This window comes from Lagenorhynchus albirostris, chromosome 13 (assembly GCF_949774975.1).
Source record: "Lagenorhynchus albirostris chromosome 13, mLagAlb1.1, whole genome shotgun sequence".
NCBI lineage: Eukaryota > Metazoa > Chordata > Mammalia > Artiodactyla > Delphinidae > Lagenorhynchus > Lagenorhynchus albirostris.
Window position 1 is genome coordinate 13,683,971 of NC_083107.1, and position 23,334 is coordinate 13,707,304.

Genomic DNA, 23,334 nt, shown 5'->3' on the forward strand with positions numbered 1-23,334 from the left:
AGCTCTGTCTGCAATAGATAGCACAAGATCATCCCTCATCCACCCACTTCTGCTGTTTGAATCCTGTCGGCACCCGGGGAAGGGCCCCATCTGACTCAGTAACCATTATAAGAATCTGGGGGTATGCCAGGGGAAAAACTGTCTTGCTGCCTTGAATCCTTTTTGGAAATAGGTGGGGTATAAATTATAAACCAACATATGTGCTAGTTCTATAAGGGAAGAGGGAACAACCAAAGAAAACATGAAACCCTACAACAATGTCAAGTTTCCAGTGTATCTACCTCTGAATCCATGATACTCAGGGGATAGGACAGAGCAATGGCCCCTGGACTTCTTAATTTCAAATACCAGTAAAGCTTAAAAAAAAAAAAAAAAGTAACTGAAGGGAATGATATTTGTTTGGTAGCTTTTTACTTTGCCAGGAAGGATATTAGTAAAATAACAACCACTAATTGCTATCACCATTATGTCATAAAAGAAAGGACATATTAAGAACCCCAAAGGTATAAAAGACAATCTCAGAATAAGAGATGGTCTTTTAAATGGCATATGTTAGCTTTATGAGAAATGCACTATATTACCTTGATTTTTCTCACTGAAAATGCTATCATTGCCGGGCACTGGTTCCCAGGAACCACTGGTGAAGTAGAAAGTTCACGGTCTGGAGAATCAGAAAGATGAGTTCAAATCCCAACTTTGCTACTACACCTGGAGCTTCACTTGGCATTCTGGTTATCTGTCTATTGTCATGTAACAAACTACCGCAAACTAGTGGCAAAAAACAGCAACAATTTTATTACACTTATGTATCCTGTGGGTCAGGAATTTGGACTGGACACGGTGGGATAGCTTGTCTCTGCTCCAATATATATGGAAACTCAGCTGGGAAGACTCCAATGGCTGGGGGTGACTCTAATGACTAGGGGCTAGAGACATCTGAAGGCTCCTGTGTTCACCTATCTGGTGCCTGGGCTGGGATGACTTGAAGGCTGGGCTCAGCTGAGACTGTCAACTAAAACACCTACATACGGCCTCAGCGTAGTCACGTTTCTTTTATGAGCCTGGTGGCTCAATCCTCCAAGAATGAGTAGCAGATAAGGCAGAAACTACATGGTCTTTTATGACCTGGCCTTGGAAGTCATGTGGCGTCACTTCCGCTATGAAACAGTAAAGTACTGAGCTAATACCTGACTCCCTGCATTTTCCTGTGTTCATGGCCTCTCAACCTGAACCTTTAAGCCGGCAGACCATACCCTCTGACCTAGCAGGTGCAGGAGCTGCAGGTGCCCAACACTGCTTGAAGAGAGGCCAGGGACCTGCTTTCTGCCTTAGCTGATCTGTTCCTATAAATTTACTTCCCAGGCCCCTAGCTCTCTCTGCCTCCTGGTCTTGGCACTGATGAGAACTGAATCCTCCACTTACAATTTTATACAGCCAATGATTGGAAGAATAGTCACAGACTAGATTTTTGGCTCTGTACATTTCAAACCTATTTCTCTGTCACTATCCAAACATTTCCAGGGGCAAGGCTGTAGGACACATTCATACCATGATCATACCAATCTTTAGCCCTGTACCCTTGTGTCTGAAGCTGGGTGTGTCGGCACAGAGGGCAATAGGAGGATTCTTGGAAGCCGTCCCTCCAGTGGAGAGTAGCCATAGCTTAAGCTAGACATGGAAATGACTGCAAGTCCATAAATCTATATCTTCAAACCCTAACAAAACGTATTCCCAATTCAATTTCACTTTAGCCAGCTCCCAAAATGCTTTTGACCACTTGGATAATACTCAGTACAAGGAGAAGCATGATTGAGAGATGGAGTGGGAAAATTAGCCACTCCAACAGATCTTAATTAAAATATTTTACTTTTGCACATGTAATCATGTGACTATATTGCTAGGGTCCTGCCTAGCATCTGAAAAGGGAAAAAATTAGAGGCCGTAAAACTCAAGGTTTTTTTTGTTTTTTTTTCATGGTAAACCACTTCTGGTTTATCTGTACCTTATGTTGAGTTTTCATATCAATATCAATCTTTAAGGCAAAAAATTGTATACAGTAAAAAAAATTATTTATATGGTCCAAAATGTCTAATACAATGAGTTTTTCCTCAAGCCATGAATCAGATCACTTTATATTTTTGTTCATTTCCAGATGAAGCATTGGAAGTGTCTAGGATGTCTTGCTTTCAAACAGGAAGGCTAGATATTGTAATGAAAAAAATTCTCACTAAATTAATTGACAAATCTTACCTCATAACAATTAAAAATAACAACCAGAAGTTCTTGAAATGAATAGTACGGCTCTAAAGTCTTATGAAAGTTTAAATGGCAAGAATAACAAGAAAAATTCAGGAAATAAGTGGAGGGACTACCCCTACCAAATAGTAAAATATATTATAAAAAGCTACATTAATTAAAATTGTTTGGTAGTAACTCATGAATGAATGGGCAGAACAGAACAGAGTCCCGAAATAGACCCTGATATAATAACAATTAGAGTATATCATAGAGATGGTCTTTCGAAGTAAGGGAGAAAATCGTGGATTATTCAATGAATAGTGTCAGGACAATCAGCTAACTCATACACTAAAATAAATTCCAGATAGACTGCAAGATAAAAGGTGTGAAATTAAAATTGAAACCACAACAGCAGAAAGCTTGGGGAGATCTTTTTAATTAAAAATATTTTTAAATTACAAAATTTTTTTAAAATTTATTTTTGGCTGCATTAGGTCTTCGTTGCTGCACACGGGCTTTCTTTAGTTGTGTCGAGCAGGGGCTACTCTTCGTTGCGGTGCGCGGGCTTCTCATTGTGGTCGCTTCTCTTGTTGCAGAGCTCATGCTCTAGATGCATGGGCTTCAGTAGTTGTGGCACGTGGCTTCAGTAGTTGTGGCTCTAGAGCACAGGCTCAGTATTTGTGGTGCACGGGCTTAGTTGCTCCGCGGCATGTGGGATCTTCCTGGACCAGGGCTTGAACCCATGTCCCCTGCATTGGCAGGCGGATTCTTAACCACTGAGCCACCAGGGAAGCCCCAAACACTTTGAAAAGAAAAAAAACCATGAACAATGTCTGAAGGAAAAAAACGACAAACTGGAAAAAAAAAAACAAAAACATTTTTAATGTGGATTGAAAGACATTTTCTTAATATATAAAATTTTAAATCAATCAATAAGAAAAAGACTAATAAAAAACATGGCTTCCTAGAACTACTGAGCCTCACATAGCACATTATAAACTTTTTTTTTCTAATTTTAAAGATTAGCTTTACTGAGATATAATTACATAAAATAAAATTCGCCAATTTCAAGTGTAAAATTTGGTGAGTTTTGACAAATGTATATGGTTGGTAATTACCATCACAATCAGGATATAGAATTTTTTCATCATCCAAAAGTTCCCTCTTGCCCTTTTGCAGTCAATTCCCTTCCCCCATTCCTGGCATCTGGGCAACACTGACGTATTTTCTGTTACTATTGATAGTTCAGGTACAAGCAGCTAGAATTTGTAGAGCAAAAGGTTTTGTCTTGACTGGAATTTCGTATAAATGGTTGAAAGTGGAAGTGTCTTTTTCCTATTTTCAACTTTGGAAATCCTAGGGGAGAACTTCGGTCTAGCTTATGTCCAGTGCTCACCCATGGCCAATCGAGGTAGTAAGGACCTGTGAGAAAATGACACTTAAAATATTGGAAAATTGGGCTTCCCTGGTGGCGCAGTGGTTGAGAGTCCGCCTGCTGATGCAGGGGACGCGGGTTCGTGCCCCGGTCCGGGATGATCCCACATGCCGCGGAGCGGCTGGGCCCGTGAGCCATGGCCACTGAGCCTGCGCGTCCGGACCCTGTGCTCCGCAACGGGAGAGGCCACAACAGTGAGAGGCCCGCGTACCGCAAAAAAAAACCCCAAAATTGGAAAATTAACACAACGTTATAAATCAACTATACTTCAGTTAAACAAACAAAAAAAAAAGAGATTGGAGTATGGGTAGAACCATTCCCCAATGCAAAATGGAGAGATCTTCCCAGAAGAAAGGGGAAGGTTACAGGGTGGAAACGGATCGTAAGCACCCGCGTGAACAGCAGTTCACGTGAAAAATAACTTAAAGTGAACCAGCTGATACGGCTTTAGGAGTCGCATTGTCTAGAAGGCTGTATCCATTCCCTGGCCTGATGTTTTCCAGGGTCAAGGACAAACTAGAAGGGGTCTGTGATGGAGAGATGTAATATGTGTAACAGCTACCCTGAAAGACATAGAATGAAATAGAAAAGCAGCTTTCTTCTCTCTGTTCTTTCCCTTTCTGTGCCCGTCAATGCTTCGCACTGTTGAACATGTTCTTTCCATAACCCTTGAGTGAAATCTGGTTGGTCCCACTAGTTTTCTGGTCCTCTTCAGATAACAGAAAGACTTCCAGATATTTTAATCCCATGAACGGTCTCATTTCATTCATGAAAATGTCCAGTTGTGTGCAATAGACAAACCCAAGAATTTCATTAATAGGAATGGGGGCATCTCCAGCACAGAACTAGCACATGACGAGTTTCTCCTCTAATTTCCCACCCAAAGGCTTTCTTTGAACCACAGTTTCCCCCTCCCCCAATTCCCCCCCACCTAGCATCACTGACAGCATTTTCTGACCTGGGGCTGGGGGGAGGGGATGGAAGAAGGTCCTGTTTGATCAGTACTGTCCTGATCTGCCTAGTAGGTATTCCAAGCTTTTTCTTGTCGGGTACTGTTTGCACCATATTACCTTGGGGAAGGTATGGTGAGGCTGGATCGGGAGAGAGGAGGCAGAAGCTTTTACAGTTTTGTTTTGCTCACGGTTCCCTGGACAGAACACAGCATGCCATGTAGGGCCACTCACTGTAAACACTGGGGTGGCTTACCAGGCAGGCAGACAGAGGGAAATTGTGGTTTCTGCGGGAAGGAAAAAGCAAGGCAGGATAAACAGGTTCAGGATTGGCTAATTTGAATAATTTCAGTGGGCTCAAGGGCGTAGGAGCTGTCCCCGGCCATCTGGTACCCGGCCCTGGGGTGATAAGCCAGGCGTATGGTGGCCTGTGTGAGAGCCTGATAAAGCAGGTGGTGGGGTGTGGACTTATTTGGCCGCCTGAGAAGGGGAACTGACCGGTCCCTGATGGGCCTCAAAACTGGGTCAAAACAGCATTAACAACAACAACAACAACAACAACTGTATTACGTATTTTATGGGTTCTTCGGAGACCCCTTATCACAGAGGATGTTCTGTCTGCTGTCCCTTTATTGTGGGCAAGGTCTTTCTTCAGCCTGTATCACACCCACTCTCTCTCTACTACCTCTGAAGGTACATTTCCAGCCTCTTTCCGCCAAGGTCTGAGGTCTCCTTGCCTGTGCTAGGAAGCTGTCTTGGGCAGGGTTCCTTTAAAGAAGGCTTCGAGCTAGCTCCTTCCTGTGCCTCTCGCATCTGACACTGAATTATACATGACACAGCATCAGCAAAGGAGGAGAGTGCTCTGAGAGGGCACCATGGAGGTGGTGAGGAAGGCAGCAACCAAGGCCAGGGGCAATGGACAAAAGTTTTTCAAGAGCACAAGGAAACAATGTACCAGGCAGCACTTATATAATAAGGGCCAGGATTAGGGTGTGGAGAGTGAGGCACTCTCCTCGGTGGCAAAATGTAAGGGAGTGCCACAAAATGCAGCAATCAAGATAAATCACATTCGATGCGATATTTTAGAAAACACATTAAAAACGGGCATACGATGCACATTTTCCCTTTTGCTTAAGGCTCTAAAATGGCTCCGCAGGGCACCGGCACTAGGCAATTCCAGCTTCTAGCTTCCTCCCAGCCAGATCGTACCCCTGAGTCACTTTGATACAGAAATGCTGAGCAGCCATCTAGGAAGGGCTTTCCTTAGGCAATAAACTTTATCTGAGGCATGGAGTGAATGAACGGGGGAGAGGGAACAGCGCTTCTCCAGGTCCAAAATTCCTGAAGTGAAAAGGGCTAGAGGGGTATCTGGGGCATGGTGGGGGCAATGAGTTTGCAGGCAGGGACAAGATCTTGTAGGGACTCTTTAGAATTTTAACTAGGGGAGACACAGGCCCAGATTTGTTTCTTATGCAGATAATGCCTTGTGGGGGACAACTGGAGGGGTCATATCTGGATACAGTGAAGTCCCTTATTAGGCTATCGCAGTATCCGTATCAGAGCGAGGGATGACTGTATCTGAATCAGAACAGGTGGAGACAGATTCCCAAGATCCAGGCCTCAGTTTCCCCAGTGGAGCACAGATGGTGGGGCGGCCCCCGGGTCTCTGCCTTGCCAACTGGACCACCTCAGGGTCCCCTGTGAGCGGCGGGGGCACCGGGGCGCGCAGAGGAACCTCCCGAATTCAGCCTGGGGCCCGGGGCAAGCGGGGCGGGGCGGGCCCCGCTGGTGCCCGAACGGCTCGCCGCCCAATCGCCGCGGGCCCGCCGTGCCCCGGGGGGCTGGGGCAGCCGCCGCCGCCGGAACGTGCCGCGGCTGCGCCGACGCGGCAGCGCCGGGCAGGGCGGCGGGCGCGTTCAGTCTGGCGGCGGCGGCCGTGCGCGAACAGACGTGCCCGGAGCGCCGCAGCCGCCAGCATCCGAGACGCGCCGCGCCGCCGGGCCGCGCCCGCCCGCCCGCCCCCCGCCATGGTGGCGTGGATCATCTCCAGGCTGGTGGTGTAAGTGGCCTTCTTCCCCGCGTCCCTTCCTTCCTTCCCCTCCTTCTCCGGCCCCCGGCCCCCGGGCTGCGCGTGCCCCTGCAGCGCCCGCCCCGGTCGTTCCGGCTATTAATACCCGGCGGCCGCTAAATTTAGCAGGTACAGTAGGTGCCGAGGTCGCGGGCGAGCGGGCGGCACAGAACGCGGCTGCTGCCCTGCGGGGCCCGGCCCGGGCGCGGAGGCCCGGCGGGCGGGGCCGCGAGGGCTGGGGGCGCACGGGGCTTCGCTGGGGTCCGCGTCGAGCCGCGCCCGGCCGCTTTGTTCCCCCGCTTGGTGGGCTTGGCCGAGACCCCGAGTGAGTGCGCCGCGGGGACACGTGTCCCTCTCCTTGGGAAGAAATGTTGGCCTGGGGTCGCCCGTTGCCGCGCCCCGCCGCCACGCTTTTGTCAGGTGAAAATGACAGAGCCCAGAAGAGCCTGGGGCGCTGCCTGGAGGGATCGGCGCGGAGAAGGGCGGAGAGCTGGAGGCAGGGCTCCTAAGGGGGTTGAAAAATACTCCTCCTTTTTAGGGTTCTCAAATGGACAGCGGCCTAGGCAAGTAGGACGGAGGAGGACAGACCCGAATCTTGGGGTAGCCGCCCCGCGTCCCCTTGTCTGATTCCTTGGGCGGGGCGTTTGAAGGAGAGATAGAGACGGGCATCTCCGGGAATTCACGGGAAATTTCCAAGTGACAGACGGCCACACTGACGGTGGCGATGACACCTGCCAGGCCTTGCGGGAGAGCGCAGAGTCATCTGGGGTGAGGCCTTGTGTGAAGCCATTGCGGGTGGGCGCGGGGGCGTTTTGCTCTGTCAAGCCCCAGAGCCGAGTGGACCTTTGAAGAGCTCCTTCCCTCGTGGATTTGTTCTCCTTTGGAGGTAGACATGGCCATCTATTCCAGTCCCCCTCCTTTCCTAACCATCCTTGCCTGAGTCAGGACAGATTTGCCACCTGCTTGGGGAGCCGGGGTGAAATTGTTCTGGGGTGTGGGAGCCGGTGGTACCATTCCGGCTTTTTCTTTGTCTGAGGAAGAGGGGCTCCCGACTCTGGTTGATTGTGCGCCATCACTCCCCACGTTTGGGAACACCTCCCATCTCCTACCCTTCTTGCCTGATTTTCAAAGAAGCCGGTCAGGGTAGCCTTCTGAAACCATTCTCAGCATTGTCTCCTGGCCACCATTATGAGCTTTCTTCCCAAGGCCAGTGTATGTCCCTCTCGGCCCCCAAGTCATTCATTCCTTGCTGGCCTCTCCACAGCTGTTGCCACCTGCTGGGGATTTGTGCTGTACCTAGAGGAAGCATGTTAAATGTTTGGAAGATTCCTGCGGGCAGAGGTGGCATGAATAACCCAGGGAAGTGGCTGGCACGGCTGGCCCCGCCTCATGCCTGATCAAGGCCTGTCTTGCCTTCCGGGTGGTATTTTTTTTCTCCTGAAGTAGTGCCGTGATTGTCAGATTTGCAGGTGGCTTCTGGGGGGTGGGGGTGGGGGTGGCCTCAGGGTGGGCCAGAGAGTTGAGTTGGCCAGGCTGGAGGACTCACTCCCTATAGGTCCTCCTGGGCTGGGGCTGGAATGCTGAGCAGCCAGGGTTTCTGGTCTGGGGTCCATGTGACTGTCTTTAATTTTATTAGCACCCACCCCCTGTATACTAGACAACTAAGAGGGGTGAAGGGGAGAAACATATGTTTGGGTGGGGTCTCAGGGACTAGCAGTTACTTTCTAAAACAACCACACTCCCCAGAAGTGAAGAATTGCATTTCAGAGAATTTAAATGACCGTGAGAACTGCCCCTCAGGTCAGCCCAGGACCCTGTGCTCCAAGGGAGAATTTGTGAGATTTGGGGTTGTTATTCCCACTGTCAACTCCAAAAGGTCAGAGATAGGACCTATCCCTTCAGCCCCTAATTCTGTATAGAAACCCAACATGGATGTGTCAGTTGTGAGTTGTTAAAACCATTTTAATAAGCAGCACCTGTTTTGCGTAACTCATACCCGTTCACTATAGGAAAATTAGAAAATGTAGGTCCATAGATGGAAAATCATCTGCACTGTTCCCATACAGAGATAGCTGATGAAAAATTTGAGAAGTATATTCGTCAAGCTGTGTTTCCCTAGGCATATATGCACATGTGTTTATATTTACCATGCAAGGAAATTATCGACTCAGCCCAAATTTCCACAAACCTCTTAGCAAAGAGTAGAAATGCCATGTTTGGAGTCAGAAAACCCTTGATTCAAATCCCAGTTCTGCCTCTTGCCAACAGATCCCAGTTCACAGCTCAGATCACAGGAGATCCTAGTTCGCAAGCCCTAGTTAATCTCACTTTACTGTTGCAAAGATTTCGATGATACGTGATTTCTAAATTGCCAAGTACCACAGAGGACATTCAGTCAATGAGTGTTCCCTCCCGTCCTCCGAGAGAGGTTGTAAGAACTCTGGAAGGGGCTTTCAGACATTATTCCTGCAGTTTTCCAACTGGCTTCCCTGAAGGCCACTCAGCCTGAGTGGGCAGGCTCTGGGTTTCCCAGCCCTGATTCCTTTTCTTTGTTTTATATACTGGGGTTCTTTTATATATAAAATATAATTTGGAAACTACACGGGTTTTACTGCTAATAAAAACCACTGAGCCAGTCCTCCCCTCATCTGTAAAACTGTAGAGGAGTGTGCTTTGCCCAAGGACACGAGGTGAGCTGGTGAAGAACACAGGCTCTGGATTTGGGGGTCAGTGCCCTTTCCACCTCTGCCTGTCCTTGACCTAAACTGATCTCTTTCAAGCTTTTGAGACCTCTACTATGGCATCCTGTGATTTTGTCCACAGGTCCCTTTTCCTATAAGCAATCTTTTCATGGTTTCATAAGCCTCTGTCCCATCAAAGAACATTTAAGGAAGACCTGTCACTGTGCTCTGAGGATGTGGGGGGAGCGTCTTCCTTCCAACCAGAGGCGTCAAGACAAGCTGATGGTGTCTGGGGACAGCCAGCTGTGATGGTGACTGTGTTGCCATGGGCTGTGAGCGTTTTTAGGGCAATGGTGGTCGTTTTTTGCCCCCTCCCACCTCTCGCCCCCTCCCAAGGCTCTTTTTTGAAGCACCTGGCACTTCAGGTGCACTCAGTAAAGGTTGGTTGTGTTGAGTGAGATCAGAGACCTTAGGATAAGCAGGGGAGCTGGTCATTGTCATCCCCTGGGGACAGAGGTTAGTGGGCATCGGGACAGGCTTGTGCCCACTGGGCAAAGTTGTTGGAATGGGAACCAATTTGAGACGCTGCTCTCTTGCCAGCTGTCTTCCTCCTAACTCCCTTGGCTTAGCTTAGGAAGAATTAAGGAAGAAATATTAGTGCAGTGGCGAGGCTGGCCTTGTTGAAACCTGGCTGATATCTGCATGGAACATGGGAGCTCATTTAGGACTGGTCTGCTCACCTCCTTTAAAATACTTTGTTTTCTTTCCAAACAACTCAAGGCCTAGGTGTGGAAGCATTTCAAACTGTGCACTGGAGCGGGCATACAGAGGTCGCTCTGTGTCTTCTTGGGAGAATGCACTATCTTGAAGCATTTATTCCAAGGAGCAGGTTTTGCCTCATTGTCTCTGGACAGAATTTTGGCTGAGGCCCAAGATGTTGGCTAAATGGATCCAGAGCGTCCCACCACTTACTGGGTTAGTAGACCCAAACTCCAACTCACTGCATGGGGAAAAAGAGAGTCCTAATTCATAAGTAACCAATAGCTTTGCCGAAAAATGTCATCTTTCCACACTGCACATCTTTAAAAAATGTTAGCTTTTGGAAAGTAGAGTCTGATGTTTAAAACAGTCTTGAGTTGATAGCTGAAGATCTAGCTAAGTCCTAGGACTGTCTCGAGCATGAAGTCTCTGTGCCCTGGGTCAGGGATGGACATGTAGAGAAGCCTGGAAGGAATGTGGGCTGTCCTCAAGATGTTCCTCAACTGTTGCAACACAGATGGAAAAAAAAGAAAAAAACATACACTCTTAAACATAAACTTACCTTTCTTTGGGGCCTGCTTTCAAAAGGGGAATGCAGAAAAATGATCCTGTTAATGGAGGGTTCAGGTTAGTTGATGATTTCTTTCCTGGCACTGGGTGTGGTAAAGGGTAGGAGCTGGGTGACTGTTTCAGTTGAATTGTGAGAGGAAAGACGTTAGGTTCTAGTCCAAGTGCTGGTCTGACCCGCCTGCAGAATCCTCAGGGCAACTGGCACCTGCGCTGGGGCCCTGCTCCCGGTCTATGATACAATACTATTGGCCAGCATCATCTTGGAGGTCTTAATAATTCCAAGAGCCAGTGCTCCTCTGGGCCCCTTCCTTTCCCTCAAGTCCCCCAGCCGGCCTACATGCACTGTGTTTATTTATAAACCGGGGCCCTATCCTCAAGGAAGTGAAAAACATCAACCTAGATTTCGCTGCTGTTCTTCTGCCCTGGTCTTTGTTTATTAATCCTGGCTGCCTGCTGGGAAGTAGCTTTTGTGCACTTCCTCCTGCTGTGTCTTATTTCAAGGGTAGCTGACAAGTGAGGGTCTCACCTGGTTATTAATGGCTCAGTTTTCCCCTTCCTTCTAAAGCGAGCTATCCTCTTTGTAGTGTCCGGGGGTGGTGGGGGGGCGGAAGAGCCCTGAGAAGAATGAGAGAAGGCGGGTCAGACCCTCAGTAGCCACCTAGTGAGGCTGCCATTTTGTGTTGTGTATGTGTGTCGTGTGTGTGTATGTGTGTGTGTGTGTGTGTGTGTGTGTGTGTGTGTGTATTTTCCAAGGGATTTCAAGAGGCTTGGGGATGGGGTAGACTTGGCCCTGCGGTAGTCAGGCTATATGTTACCTTTGCAGTTTTATTGCCAACAATGAGCTGTGCACATGCCCAACCGGTTACCAGGATTCTTGGTGTCTGTGGGAATTTTTCCGAGAACCTACAGGAGGGGGTTTGCATTTGGGCCATGAGAATATTTTCCTCTCACTTCAGGGCCTTGGGAAGGCCCTGACGGATTGGAAGATGGATAGTTACATACGTACGGGTTTGTTCTGAACTCTCAGATCTCATCCATCTTCACATAGAAGCACACTGTTTTCCCCCGGGTTGTTTTAGTCACACCCAGGGCCTTTCCTTTGATTTTAGAGAAAAAGTAAATATAAAGGACCAAGTATCTGGCACGCAGGAGGGGTGTCTGAAGGAATCTTGACAGTTAATCTGGTATTATAGGCCCTCAAGCATGGCATGTGCACCTAGACCGGGATGGCTAGTAGGTTTTATCTCTTTTAATTGATGGGAGGCTGCCTGGGACCTGTCTTGAGATGGGGTATGAAGCTGAGTTGGGCTCAGTGGGGAAGGAGACCCCTGAATTATTCGTGCAGGGATGACGGTAACGGGGACACACATGTTGGCTCAGTATTTGCTCCCCCAGGACTTATTTGGTGGTCCAGTGTTTAAGACTCCGTGCTTCCGCTGCAGGGGGCGCTGGTTCAATCCCTGGTCGGGGAACTAAGATCCCACATACCGCATGGTGTGGCCAAAAAAAAAAAAAAAATTAAAAGTTTAAAGCATTTGCTCTCCCAAACTCGGCCTGTTCCTGATCACAGAAGGTCTGTCCCACTGTCAGAGTTTTAAGAAGCTTCCCTAAATTAGTAGACAGGAGGCGCATCCTTTACCTGAGTTCACATCCCCTCCTGACACCCTGCCCCCACCAGGCTTTGTCAGTCACCTGGCAGTTCTAGGCCATAGGCACCTCCTTGACGCCAGCACAGGGAGCTGTCCAGCCAGTGGCTCTCCAGTCTGCTCCTTTCCTCTTAGTGTGATCACACATATGCCACATTTTCCCTTTTTCCTTTGCCCTTCACCCATCGCAGCTCAGTTACATTCTACCTTGGCTGCTCTCATGTACTTGTGCATTCACATCCTTTCCACCTCCTTTAGGGATCTGTGGATGGTACTCTGGGCTTCCAAATGCATTTCCCATTCCCCTCTGGTCACATACCCCACCCTATCACCCTCCACTCAACCATGGAGGTGGGCGGGGACTCAGGCCTAGCGACACATTTCCTTGGGCACAGAGATTGGTCCAGAGGTGGGTCTGTGGCCCAAACGGAACCCCTAGATCCTTCCCCAGGGTGTCTTGATTTGAAGCTGGGAGAGGAGAGCCTTGCCTATGGGACCCAGAGCTGGAAAAATGTGAAGGTGGGGCTACTGGTGGCTGCCTGGCACATGGAGAAGGCATGGTGGCCAAAGGGGCGAAGTATGACAAAGCAGAGGTAAACAGAGATGAGATACAGGCACAGAGAGCCAGGAGCTGGCTTGATTCTGGTGACTCAGGCCCCGGTTCCTGCAGCTCCTCGTTTAAGGCCTTGATCTGCCCCTAGAATGAAGGCCTTGAGTAGTGCTTGTGTGAATTAAGCATTTACTGTAGTGGTGAGGATGGACTGGGCTATGCTGCGGTAACAGCTCTCAAATCCCGGTGGCTGGGGACAGCACAGGTTGGTCTCTTGCTTTACGCTGCCTGTGCGCTGTGGGTTGGCAGAGGCAACCTGCTTACTGTCATCACCAGAGGCTCAGGCTGACGGAGGCTTCTTTGTCTTAGGGCGCTATCATTGCAGCACAAGGCGCCAGGATTCACTGGAGTAGGGAAAGAAAGATGGAGAGTCAGGCACCAGTGCTTAAGGACCTCTAACCGGGAGTGACACGTGTCACTTCTGCTTACATTTCATCAGCCCAAGACAATCATATAACCAAGCCTGAATTCAAGTGGGTGGAGAATTACAGTCTGACTAAACGTCTGTGAACAGCCCCAGTGACCACCGTATATGTTGAATGAATGAATCCTAACCAGCTTTGCAAACCTATAAATGTCCTTTTTTGTTGAAGTTGGTGTAAGATGGTTTTTTTTTTTTTTCTTCTTGCAACTGGGACAGTCCTAACACACTCCTTTACCTCTTCATGTTAGAAAAATCTCTCACTCTCCTTTTCACCTCTTTTCTTTATCTTGTTTTTGAGTTTTCAAAGGAAGTCTTAATTTTGAGGAGACATCAGCAATTGCAGAGGACATGCTATTCCATGGATAAAGACCTTGAAGGTGCCCTACTATTGTCATTACACTCTCGATGTTGGCCTCCATCTACCTTCCTCCAGGAAACCTCCCTTGGGGCCCCTAACTGAAGAAAGAGTTCTGTTTCTGGGGCCCCAGTGTGGCATTGTCACTTTGTACCTTGTGACGTGGTGGTTTGTGCCTTTACCTCCCACATCTGTTTCTTAGTCTCCCTCTCCGCTCTTCATGGGTAGTAAGTGCCCAATGAGTATATGTTGGCTCACGAATGAGTCAGGACCTCTCTATTCAAAGAGTGGTCTGTGCACCAACCACATCAGCATCACCGGGAGCTAGTTAGGAATGCAGAATCCGGGGCCCCACCCAAGGCCCGGGGAATCTGCATTTTGACAAGACCCCCATGAAACTTGAGAAGCACTGAGTCAGGATTCAGGGTGTCATCATCTCCCCTGCGAAATGAACACAAATGGACTTGCCTAATATTCCCACTATTGGCTGTAAATGGGAATTCAATCCCAAGTCATCCATTTGTGCTGGACTGTGGTTCATCCCTCTGATTCCGAGAGGTCCCAACCCTGATTTGTATGAGTTCTGAATAGCCTCACTGGATTCCACCAACCCAGCGCTCAACTACGAACCTTTCACAAGTGGGCTCCCGAACCGTGATCTATGTAAAATTTAGTTTTGCTGCAACTGGGGTTTAAACCGCCAAGACAATGCCCGTCAGACAGGATATTGCGGCGAGCAGCTCGTGCTATTCAAGAGGGTGGGTTACAACCCACCGTGAGAAAGAAGCTGGAGGAACACAGGCGACTCACGCTGGGGACTCACGGTGGGTTTATAGGAACATGAAAGGACTTTTTCTCATGAGCACATGAGGCCAAGAACTCACTGGTCCCTAGATGCCCCTCCTGAGGAAGTCACAGGACCCAGTGGGCTCTGTAAATGCTTCATGCCAGACACTGTGTGCTGCGGAATCCAGGTGTGTCAGTGAGTCCTCTTAGCCCTACCTTCAAACCCTCCCTGCCCAACCAACTCCCACCTCCACTGCCACTGCCCTGTTCCAACCCCAAATTATTGCTCTCCTGGACCATTTCAAAACTCTCCTAATTGCTTTCCCTGCTTCTACTCCCATCTCTCCAATGTCGACGTTGTTTAAAATGTAAGATAGGGGAATTCCTGGGTGGTCCAGTGGTTAGGACTCCGCGCTTTCACTGCTGTGGGCGCGGGTTCAGTCCCAGGTCGGGGAATTAAGATCCTGCAAGCTGCATGGCGCGTCCAAAAAAAAAAATGTGAGATAGGTCTTACATAGAAAACAAACTTATGGTTACCAAAGGGGAAAGGGGGTGAGGGACGGATAAGTTAGGAGTTTGGGGCTAACATACAAACTACTAAATATAAAATAGATAAACAATAAGGACGTACTGTATAGCACAGGGGAACTATATTCAATATCCTGTAATAAACCATAATGGAAAAGAATATGAAAAAGAATAAATATATATATTTGTATAACTGAATCACTTTGCTGTACACCAGAAAGTAACACAACATTGTAAATCAACTATATTTCAATAAATAAATTAATTAAATATAATAAAGGAAAAAAATTTTTTAAAAAAACCCATAAAGTAGGTCTTAGCTTTCCCCTGCTGTTTAAAAACTGTCTAAAAGGGCTTCCCTGGTGGCTCAGTGGTTGAGAGTCCACCTGCCGATGCAGGGGACACGGATTCGTGCCCCGGTCTGGGAGGATCCCACATGCCGCGGAGCGCCTGGGCCCGTGAGCCATGGCCGCTGGGCCTGCGCATCCGGAGCCTGTGCTCCGCAACGGGAGAGGCCACAGCAGTGAGAGGCCCGCGTACCGCAAAAAAACAAAACAAAACAAAACAAAAAACTGTCTAAAGAACTCCCATCACACTAAGAATAAAATTCAGACTCCTTACCATTGTCAGCAAGACTCAGCAAGGCCTGGCCCCTGCCCACTGCCCTGACCTCACCTTGTACTGTTCCCCCCTCACTTGCTCAGTCCCATCATGCTCACTGTTCCTAGAAGGCGACAAGCTTATCCCACCCAGGGGCCTTTGCACTTGCTGTCTCCTCTGCCCTGAACACACTGCCCTGGATCATGCATGGCCCTTTCCCTCTTTCCACTTAGGTCTCTGCTTACATGTCACCTATTCAGGAGAGGCCTCTTTTGACCACCTTCTCCAAGACACACCCCACCTACACCTCTGTGCTTTTGTCCCTCCCTGAAACTATGCTTCTAATTCTTTTGCTTGCTTGCTTCTGGTCTGTCTCTCCACTAGGATTTGTTCTCCATGACGTTTGAGACTTTTATCTTGTTCACAGCCGTTTTTCCCAGCAGTTCTAAGCTCATAGAACATGTTTAAAATGTATACGAATGATGACTTTGTATTCCCTCTGGGGTTAGAAGATCCTTTCTTAAACCTAGGTTTGTAGAACCTTGATTTGTGACCATGGCAAGTAACCTAACCTCTCTAAGCCTCAGTTTTCTCATCTGTAAATTGGAAGATTTGATTTCTATTTCTGGCAGTATAGAAAACTATATAGTCTGAAACCCCTCCCTACTAAAACTGAATTGAACATTTTTCTAAAAATCTTGCATGAAATACAACAGCGATCCCCTAAAAGTATAGCAGAGCTTTTAAGTAAGTAAATTTGCCAGGAGACAAAACAGAGAGGGAATCATTTTGCAAGGCTGTAAACCAGTACTGTAGCAGCTGCACGACAGACTACCCTGAGATTTAGCTTAAAACAACAGACGTTTTGTTATCATCTCTCCTGGCTCTGTGGTCAGGAAGTTGGACAGGACACCAAACACAAAACTCATTTCTGCTCCATGATGTCTGGGTCTCAACTGGGATGATGCAAATGGCAGTGGCAGACTGGCTGTCTCTTTCTTTTTTTTTTTTTTTTTGCGGTACTCGGGCCTCTCACTGTTGTGGCCTCTCCCATTGTGGAGCACAGGCTCCGGACGCGCAGGCTCAGCGGCCATGGCTCACGGGCCCAGCCGCTCCGCGGCATGTGGGATCCTCCCGGACTGGGGCACGAACCCGTGTCCCCTGCATCGGCAGGCGGACTCTCAACCACTGCGCCACCAGGGAAGCCCTGTCTCTTTCTTTTTAAAAAAAGAAATTATTTATTTTTATTTATTTATTTTTGGCTGTGTTGGGTCTTCGTTGCTGCACGCGGGCTTTCTCTAGTTGCGGCGAGTGGGGGCTACTCTTTGTTGCAGTGTGTGGGCTTCTCATTGTGGTGGCTTCTCTTGTTGTGGAGCATGGGCTCTAGACGCGCGGGCTTCAGTAGTTGTGGCATGTGGGCTCAGTAGTTGTGGCTCACAGGCTCTAGAGTGCAGGTTCAGTAGTTGTGCCGCATGGGCTTAGTTGCTCCGCGGCATGTGGGATCTTCCCGGACCAGAGCTTGAACCTGTGTCCCCTGCATTAGCAGGCGGATTCTTAACCACTGCGCCACCAGGGAAGCCCTGGCTGTCTCTTTTTGTGTGTTTTAAGGCCTCTTCATTTGGTCTTTCTATGTGATTTCTCCAGCATGGAGGCCTCAGGATAGTCAAGTTGCTTACTTGGTAGCTCAGAACTGCAAGAATGGGTGTCCAAGAAGCATCGATAGAAACTGCAAGACTTTTTACGAGCTGGTCTCAGAAGTCCCAGGATGATACTTCTGCTGCATTCTATTGGCCAAACAAGTCACTTAAGGCCATCCTAGATTTGAAGAGAGGGGGATTAGACTACCTCCCCATGAGTGGGGTAGCAAATAGTTCGCAGCCATCTTTAATATACCACACTGGAGGATTGGCCTAACTTGGTTTTAATATCTCAATAGAGAAAAGAGGGGCCTTGAGTCTGTGGGGTATTAAGTCAGAGCTGAACATTGGCATAAAGTTCAGACTTGAAGGGCGATTCTGCATCATAACCCTTAGTAAAAGCATAGACCCCCAAGCCCTGAGAGATGACAGTGAAGCTTGTCTGTCTTGCCCAGGGTTCTTGGTGGAGGGAAAATCTCCCTTGGGAATTTGAAACCATTTTTGGACCTGTCCTCATCTGGATTTGGGGTTTAACACATTCTGCACGGTCTGTGTACCCTTAGCTGAGAGATTAACATAAACATTGGTCTTGGGCCAGCGTAACTCCTGGGACATCTGACAGAAATTAATCCAGTCTCTCTAAGAGCTCTCAATACACATCATACAGAATTAGCCCCAAAGCACATGAATTCATACTCCAAAATTACGAACCCTGCTCCTAAGCAGGAGTTAACAAACACTACAAGGCAGGATTAGCCCTCCAGAAATAAATAAATAGGTAAATAGCATACCTATATTAATTGTATATTATTTATATAAAGTAACTATTAATACTTGGAGACCTTAGAATAAATCTTTCTAAAATGAAAAAGTAAAGAACATACAAGAAAATAGCAGGTGTCGGGCTGGAGCAGGGAGAGGAATGGGCCCACGGGAAAAGAAGCAATTCTAAAAGTAAAAAATAAAGCATTAAAATTTAAAACCCGATGGATAGTTTGAAATGATGAGGGATTGAACACCAAGGGGGTGATGTTTTCCACCCCACTTCTTGGAGCTAGAGGGGCTCTTAGTGATTTCAGGCTCTTGTTGACAGACAAGGAAGATGGGGCATGAGGGTTTAGTTTTAGGTCCTTCATCAAGGTCAGTAACATGATCGGCTAGGCCAGGACTTGAGGCCAAGTCTCCAATTTCTGAAAGTGTTTTGATGTGGAAGAAAGAGGTTTGTTTTATGTGGTTAGAGGCTTGGACTAGGACTCGTGGGCGATTAGAAGACAAACTCCTGTCATGATAGAAGGAAGAGTTTTCTAGTAATTGGTGCTAAAGTGAGGCAATGAGCCCCTGGCTTCCAACCCTAAGACCTTCCAACTCTGAAACTTTAGGATTTTAATCTTTTCCCTTATTGTAGTGGAGGAAGAGAGATAACGAGTTGTTGGAAAGATTCTGTTTTTCAGTGGGTAGGCCTTCTATCCTTGTTCGAGAGTTATTGATTCATTGCTCGATTGACTCATTCATTGATTAACTGCTCATTTATTGACGATTTGCTTTGTGCCAAGCATACACTGGGCACCAGGGATAGAGAGATGAATGAATTCCAATTGCATCTTTGAGAAGTGTCTGAGTTCACATAGCCAGTCAGTGGGGAACTTGGACTTGGATTCCAGTGTCCTTCCTGCCGGGCCAGTGTTCTTTCCGTTGGGTGGTTATTTTGTGGGTGTGTGTGAACGACTTTTCTGGCTTTGGTTGGAAATTGTAGGGAGGAGCCCTTTCACAGGGGAAGTGGTACATCTGATGTGTGAAAGGAGATTAAACCACTGCTGTGTCTCTGCCTGGGAGACACTGTGGCAGCCAATGTTGAGAAAGAAGAGGAGGCAGAGGAGAGGATGTGCTGCGTGAATACAATCAGGGACAAGTTGGGTAAAGTTGAGCATCCTTATCCACTGTATTAGTCTACTATTGCTGCTGGAAGAGAGAACCACAGAGTTAGTGGCTTAAAACAGAAATGTAGTCTCTTAACAGATCTGGAGGCCTGAAGTCTGAAATGAGTTTTGGGGGGCTGAAACCAAGGTGTTAGCAGAAGTGTTTCATTCTGGAAGCTCCGTGGAGAATCCATGTTTTGCTTTTGGAGTGTCTGATGGCTGTTGGCTTATGGCCGCATCTCTCCAGTCTGTGCTTCCATGGTCACATTGCCTTCTCTTCTGTCTTTATATCTTCCTCTACCTCTCTCTTAGAAGGACATTTGTGATTACATTTAGGGCCCACCTAGATAATCCAGGATAATCTTCCCATCTCAAAATCCTTAATTTTGAGACTCTGCGAAGTCTCTTTTGCTATATCAGGTAATATTCATAGAGTCTGGGGATTAGGACCTAGACATCTTTGGGGACCATTATTCAGCCCATTAAACGCATGGCTGTTGGCCCTGCTGCCCCCAAGCTGAGGGGAGTTAAGAAGAGCCTAAAGAAAGAACACTCTGGGGGAATTCCCTGGCGGTCCAGTGGTTAGGACTCCTCGCTTTCACTGCCAAGGGTTCAGGTTTGATCCAGTGCAGCCAAAAAAAAACAAACACTCTGATGTTCTAACATCTTATTTTGTCTCCATTTCCAGACTCTCCTTGATTTGTAAAAATTAATTATTGCACCAATAGAAAAGATTACAATGAAGTAGTTAGGGTATACAGTAATGGGTAATAATAATACAATGAATACTCTTTTACTCACCAACCAGTTTAAGAAATAGAACATTACCTTCATTGTATCAATATACCACTGTTTACAGACATTTGGGTTCTTTCTAATTTTTGTTTTTCTCTTGCTCTTGAAAAGAAAAGAATTCTGCAGTGAACATTCTGATATGTGATTCCTGGCACACTGGTGCACAGATTTCCTTAGGAATGGAATGGCTGAGCCATAGGGTATATGCATCTTTCGCTTGACCAAATAACATAAGTTTCGTAGATGTGTGGGTCTGTTTCTGGGCTCTGTATTCTGTTCCGTTAATCAATTGGTCTGACCCTGCACCAGGACCACACTGTCTTAATTACCATAACTTTTATGAAAATTCTTGATATCTGGCCTGCCAAGTCCCCTTCACATTTTGTTCATCATAAATTGCTATCCAACATCGTTTTTCTCCAGCAACATATACAATTTCAGTTGTACCATGTCTTTACCATCACTTGCTATTGTCACACTTTAGAAGTTTTGCCAGTCTGGTGGGTACGGAATGGAATCTCATTATAGTTTTAATTTGCATTTCCCTGAATACTAATGAGATTGAGCATCTTTTCATATGTTTATTGCCCATTCATGTTCTCTCTCCTGTGAAGAGCCTGTTCAAATCTTGCCAGTTTTTCTCTTGTCCTGATCTTACTGATTTGTAGGAGTTCTTTAAATACTTTAGATGCTAATCCTCTGTCACTATGCATTACACATGTTTTCTCCCAGTCCCTGGTTTATTTTTTCATTTTCTTTATGGTGTGTTTTGATAAACAGAAGTTCTTGATATTAGTGCAATGGATTTATCAGTTTTTTTCCTTTATAGTTTATACTTTTTGTGTCCTAGGCAAACCTTACCTAATCATGAAGGTATTCTCAAATCATGAAGCTATTCTCCTATATTGCTCCTAGCTAGCAGTTTTATAGTTTTTTCATTCACATTTAATTTCTTAATCCTTTTTTTTTTTTTTTTTTTTTTGCGGTACGCGGGCCTCTCACTGTTGTGGCCTCTCCCGTTGCGGAGCACAGGTTCCGGACGCGCAGGCTCAGCGGCCATGGCTCACGGGCCCAGCCGCTCCGCGGCATGTGGGATCTTCCCGGACCGCGGCACGAACGCGTGTCCCCTGCATCGGCAGGCAGACTCTCAACCACTGCGCCACCAGGGAAGCCCTATTTATTTTTTAAAAATAAATTTATTTATTTATTTTTGGCTGCATTAGGTCTTCGTTGCTGCGCATGGGCTTTCGCCAGTTGCAGAGAACGGGGGCTACTCTTCGTTGCGGTGCTCGGGCTTCTCATTGCGGTGGCTTCTCTTGTTGTGGAGCACGGGCTCTAGGTGCACGGGCATCGGTAGTTGTGGCACGCGGGCTCAGTAGTTGTGGCACATGGGCTTAGTTGCTCTCCGGCATGTGGGATCCTCCCGGACCGGGGCACGAACCCGTGTCCCCTGCATCGGCAGGCGGACTCTCAACCACTGCGCCACCAGGGAAGCCCTCTTAATCCATTTTGAGATGATTTTGGTATATGATGTGGAGTAGGACTCCAGAATTTTTTTTCCATAAGGAAAAGCAATAGCACCGTTTATTGTAAAGTATGTCCTTTCTCTTTACATCTGCAATGTCCAGCCCTGTCATAAATTAAGTTTCCCTGGATGTGTAAGTCTATTCTGAGCTCTTTATTCTCTTCCATTGAACAGTTTTTCTGGCCCTGTACCAGTACCACTGTTTTAATTACCATAACCTTATGAAAATTCTTAGAATCTGGCCTGGCAAGTCCCCCCACCTTCAAAAGCGCCTTAGCCCTTTCTCTTCCATATACATGTTTAGAATTATCTAGAATTATATATTACAACACACACACACACACACACACACACACACACACACACTCACTCACTCAGAAATCTGTTGGGAGTCTGATTGGAATAACACTGATGTTCCTAAGATATTGACTGTTCCAATCCATATACATATATGTATACATATACATGGCATCTGTCTATATTAATTTAGATCTTCTTTAATGATTTTCAACATAATTTTATAATTTTTACTGTAAATGTCTTGTGCATCATCTGTTAGATTTATTCCCAGTTACTTGATGTTCATTGATGCCAGTGTATTTGGTATCTTATTAAAATTTTAGTCTTCCAACTGTTTGTTAGAACAATGCATCCTTGCCACACTATACATTCTTTGGGGCTTTCCAGATAGAGTCATGCCATCTGAGAATAGCACAGTGTTGTGTCTTTCCAGTAATTCCTTTTTTTTCCTTACTCTTACTGTCCTGGTTAAGATCTCTAGTACAAGATGACTAAAAGTGGTGAAGGCAGATCTTCTTGTCTTTTCCTGGTTTAAAAAGGAATGCTTCAACATTTTCCCATAAAGTATTGTGCTTGCTGTAGGGTTTTCAGAAATATACTTTATCACTAAGTTTTCTTCTTGTCCTAGTTTGTTGAGAGTTTTTATAATGAATGATACTGTATTTTAGCTAATGCTTCCATTGAGATGATAATGGGGATTTTTTTGGGGGCCTTTAATTTGTTAAGTGGCAAATTGTATTAATTAGTTTTGCCATTAAACAATTTCACCTTCCTGGATAAACAAAATTTGGTCGTAAAGTTGGGTTTTTGTTGTTGTTGTTGTTAGAACAACCTAAGATTCAGTTTTGTTAATATTTAGTTTAGTCTTTTTTTTTTTTTAAAGCTATGTTTGTGAGTGATATTAGCTGTGCTGTCTTGTCTGGTTTGGGTATAAAGATTATACAAGCCTCATAAACCACATTGAGGGTGGATATATCCTCTTTTTTATACCCTGGAATAGTTTGTGTAAGATTGGATTTCTTTCTTACGTGTAAAATACGTGACCTTACCAGTAAAATTATCAGGGACAGGTGTTTTTTCTGTGGGAAAAATTGAACCTACCTATTCGATTTCTTTAATGATTATAGATTTTCTCTATTTTCTTGAGTTAATATTAGTTTAGGAGTTTATTCATCTTGGTAATTTTTCAAATTTATTCATAGTTAACAACACTGCTTTTGCACTCCATTCCTTTTTTCCTCTTTTCCTGGTACTCTCGTTAGATATATGTTAGGTTCTTACTCTGTCTTCCGTATCTCTTCATTTCTTATTTCCGATTCCTTTTTTTGTCTCTGCTGCTTTATTAGTGATTTTCTTCACGTCTATCTCCTTAGCAGTCTCTAATCAGCTGCTGAACATATTCATTGATTTTCAATTTTCAATTATTCTATTTTAGGAATTCTATTTAGTTCTGTTTCAAAACTGGTCATACTTTATGGCTTCTGTTCCTTCCACATAGTTTAAATTCATGG

At 46.3% G+C, this 23,334-nt stretch overlaps 1 protein-coding gene across 9 annotated transcripts in view; it reads left to right on the top strand.

The window, feature by feature from the left end:
- The first annotated feature begins 6,533 nt into the window (after positions 1-6,533).
- REEP1 (receptor accessory protein 1) overlaps positions 6,534-23,334 on the top strand; it is a 110,619-nt gene continuing 93,818 nt past the window's right edge. For 6 of the 9 annotated variants that reach the window (XR_009544254.1, XM_060170142.1, XM_060170144.1 and 3 more), the window contains exon 1: positions 6,534-6,682. Coding sequence is in view for 7 of the 9 variants with exons in the window: in XM_060170142.1 (XP_060026125.1) it covers positions 6,651-6,682 (32 nt within the window). In the remaining 2 variants the exon portion in view is untranslated. The remainder of the gene's footprint in view (positions 6,683-23,334) is intronic. The other 3 variants (XM_060170146.1, XM_060170148.1, XM_060170147.1) reach the window with 2 other exon arrangements.